At 39.0% G+C, this 3,881-nt stretch overlaps 1 protein-coding gene across 1 annotated transcript; it reads right to left on the bottom strand.

Moving 5' to 3' along the window:
- Window positions 908-2,877, bottom strand: LOC109353794. Its single transcript, XM_019596156.1, has 4 exons — window positions 2,764-2,877; window positions 2,185-2,386; window positions 1,431-1,798; window positions 908-1,132 (listed from the first exon to the last, which is right to left on the bottom strand). Exons 1-4 carry the CDS (start codon window positions 2,875-2,877, stop codon window positions 908-910), a joined length of 909 nt encoding a protein of 302 aa, XP_019451701.1.

The following is a 3,881-nucleotide window of genomic DNA, read 5'->3' as shown; positions in this document are numbered from 1 at the left end:
TCATACCGGACCACCAGAACATCTTCTTCAAGTCTTGATACATCTTGGTAGATCCAGGCTAAATACTTAGTTTGCTCTTATGGGCTTCATCCAAGATTTCCATTTTCAACTCAGGGTCTCTTGGCACACAGACTCGATTCTTGCATTGCAACACTCCATCGGTCCCTTCTTGAAATTATAGGGCTCTTCCTTCAGCCAACAGGGTTCTCTTCTCTTGCAGTTCTAGATCAGAACTTTGCAAACCTTTCAGTTGTTCCAGAAAGTCATTTGTTACTGTAAGCATACCTAACATCAAAATCTTAGGTTTTACTTGCATCATCAGGCTTAAATTCCTGAAATTCTCAATCAATTCCATCTCTCTGACCATCATGGTTGACATGTGAAGAGGCTTTCTACTCAAGGCATAAACCACCACATTAGCTTTCCCTGGGTGGTACTGGAGATCAAAGTCATAGTCCTTAAGGAATTCAATCCACCGTCTATTCCTCATGTTCAGCTCCTTTTGGTCGAACAGATACTTCAAGTTTTTGTGATCACAGAAAACTTCAAATCTTACTCCATAGAGGTGATGTCTGCAGATCTTGAGAGCAAATACGATCGCAGCCAATTCTAAGTCGTGCGTCAGATAATTATGCTCATATGTCTTTAATTGTCTTGTAGTATAAGCTACCATATTTTGTTGTTGCATCAACACGCATCCTATGCCTTGTTTAGACACATTATAGTACACATTGTAGTTCCCTTTCGGGTCTAGTAGAATCAGTGCTGAAGTCAACCTTCTCTTCAATTCTTGAAAGCTTTCTTCACACTTCACCGTCCAGACGAAAGCCTTGTCTTTCCTCATTAACATAGTCAGTGGCAACGCCAACTTTAAAATTCCTTCAATAAACTTCCAATAGTATCCTGCTTAATCGAGGAGGCTTTTGATCTCCGTTACGGATTTTGGAGAATTCCATCCCATCACTGTTTCTACTTTAGCAGGGTCTATATCAATTCCTTCACTTGATATCACATGCCCAAGAAAATTCACTATTTCTAACCAAAATTCTCTCTTTGACAGCTTGGCATAGAGTTGGTTGTCTTTCAAAATCTGCAACACTATCCTCAGATGCTTTACATGTTTCTCCCGATCCTTCAAATAAATCAGGATACCATCGATAAATACGACCACATATGTGTCGATATGGATGAAAAATTTGATTCATGTAATCTATGAACACTGCAGGCGCATTTGTTACACCAAATGGCATCACAAGATATTCGTAATGACCATATCGCGTCCTAAAAGCAGTCTTCGGAATATCCTCTGACTTCACGTGTATTTAGTGGTATCCTGGCTGAAGATCGATCTTTGAAAATATGGTAGCTCCTCTTAGTTGATCCATCAAGTCGTCAATTCTTGGCAATGGGTATTTATTCTTGACGGTGACTTTGTTCAACTGTCGGTAGTCAGTACACAACCATATATTGCCATCCTTCTTCTTCACAAATATCAACGGAGCACCCCATGGTGAAACACTAGGTCTGACAAACTGTTTCCGTAGCAAGTCTTCCAATTGCTTCTTCAACTTCGTTAACTCAAATGGTGTCATCTGGTAGGGAGCTATAGAGATCGGTTCAGTTTCAGGAACCAGATCGATAACATACTCTATCTCCCGCACTGGGGGCACACCAGGAATGTCATCCGGAAAAACTTCGGAGAAATCCCTAACCACGGTTAAATCTGAGTCTTTTCTCCACCTTTCTTCTCCAATGATGGCAATAACATAAATACTTGAGCTCCATCCTTCAAGAGTTTCTTCATTTGATTAGAAGTCATGCTTTTGGTTTCATAGCAGAATTCAATGAGGTTCTTAGGATCGCTAAAGATGACTTTTTTATTAAAGCAATTTATAAGAACATGGTTGTTAGACAGCCAATCCACCTCTAAGATGATATCTAATTAGGATAAGGGTAGACATATCAGGTCTACTGCAAAGGTTCGTTCATATAAAGTTATAGGACATTCAGAGCACATAGTTGACACTGTGACGGGTTCATTAGTGGGTGTGGATACAATTAGGTCATAGGGTAAGGATACTCTAGGCAATGCTAATCGGTTGACAACATTATTAGATATGAAAGAATGAGTCGCATCCGAATCAAACAACATAGATAAGGAAGTCTCATTAATATGACACATACCTTGTATGAGATCGTCATTGCCCTCAATCTCAGCTCCGCTCATGGTGAACACCCTTCGTTTGGCCTTAGGTCTTGCCACTTGAACAATATTCACCTCTTCCTTTTTCAGTTTCGGGCACATCGGCTTGATGTGTACATGTTGGTTGTAGTAATAGTATATGGGGCAGTTGACACTGAAGTGCTTTCCCTTGCACTTCGAACACTGTTGTTGTTACAGCTCCCAACTGACAAACTCATTTTTTTGATGTTATTGTTGTTGTTGTAGAGGTTGTTGTTGTTGTTGTAAGGCTTGAAATTTCTCTGGTGATTCCTTGATGATAAAACATAGGGTTTTTGGTTGCGGATGGAGGGTTTTCCCCTTCCATGTCCTTGCCCGAAATTCCTTTGGGGACCGTAGGAATTTCCGTGTGGTATGACACTTTTCAGCACCACATTCCTTGCCTTCACGCTTTCCTCATACAACCGACACCGGTTAACCAAATTTGCAAATTTTGGTATTTTCTGATGTACAACCATCACCTTCAGGTCCTGTCTGAGTCTGCCCTCAAACTTGGCACATTTGGACCTTTAGTTCCCCACTTGATTGTAGTGTGAGGCATACTTCACCAAATCTTCAAATTTGGCAGCATACTCCTGAACTGTCATGCCTCCATGCTGCAGACGCAGGAACTCCATATCTTTCTTAGTCCTCATATCCGCAAGAAATTACTTCAGCAGAAACCTATCTTTGAAAGTTTTCCAGGTGACAACTTGTTCATGCTCCATCTAACGTTTGGCAAATTCCTACCAATTCTCAGCTTTAGAAACCTTCTCTCTTGTATCTTCAAAGAATTCTTTTAGAATAATATTAACACTACTAGTTCATTATGATTTAGAGCTACATCAGATGGATGTTAAGAATGAGTTTATAAATAGTGATATTAAAGAAACAATCTATATGGTGCAACCAGAAAACTTTGTGTCAATTGGCTCAAAGTTTATGGTATGCAAATTAAAGAAATCCATCTATGGCCTTAATCAAGCTTCTCGTCAATAGAATCACAAGTTCAATCAAGTTATTGCCTCGTATGGTTTTGAGTTAAATAAAGTTGATGATTGCGTGTACCACATGTTTAGTGGGAGTAAATTTATATTTTTGGTATTATATGTCAATGATATAATGCTTTCTAGTAGTGATATGTAACTATTGCATGAGACCAAGACATTTCTAATGAAGAATTTCAAAATGAAAGATCTTGGGGAAGCTTCTTTTGTATTAGGTATTCAGATACTAAATGATCGCTCTCAAGGTATCCTAAGGTTATCACAAGAAAGCTATATAGATAAAATCCTAGATAGATTTGGCATAAAATAAAATAAACCAGGGGATACCCCTATAGCTAAGGGAGACAAGTTAGTCTCGAAAAGTGCCCCAAAATGACCTGAAACATACGAGATGCAAAAGATTCCTTATGCATCTGCAGTAGGAAGTCTAATGTATACTCAAGTTTATACACGTCCTAACATAGTGTTTGTCATGAGATTTTTGGAAAGATATTTGAGCAATCCTGTAATGCGTCACTGAAAAGCAGTCAAACGTGTTATGTGTTACTTAAAGAGAACAAAGGAGTACATGTTCACTTATTAGATATCTGAGAATTTAGAGATCATTGGATACTCTAACTCCGATGTTTGGGTGTTTAGACAATAGATTCTCC

Source organism: Lupinus angustifolius, chromosome LG08 (genome assembly GCF_001865875.1).
Source record: "Lupinus angustifolius cultivar Tanjil chromosome LG08, LupAngTanjil_v1.0, whole genome shotgun sequence".
NCBI lineage: Eukaryota > Viridiplantae > Streptophyta > Magnoliopsida > Fabales > Fabaceae > Lupinus > Lupinus angustifolius.
The sequence above is the reverse complement of the archived record's forward strand: the minus strand, read 5'-3'. Positions and strand labels throughout refer to the sequence as shown.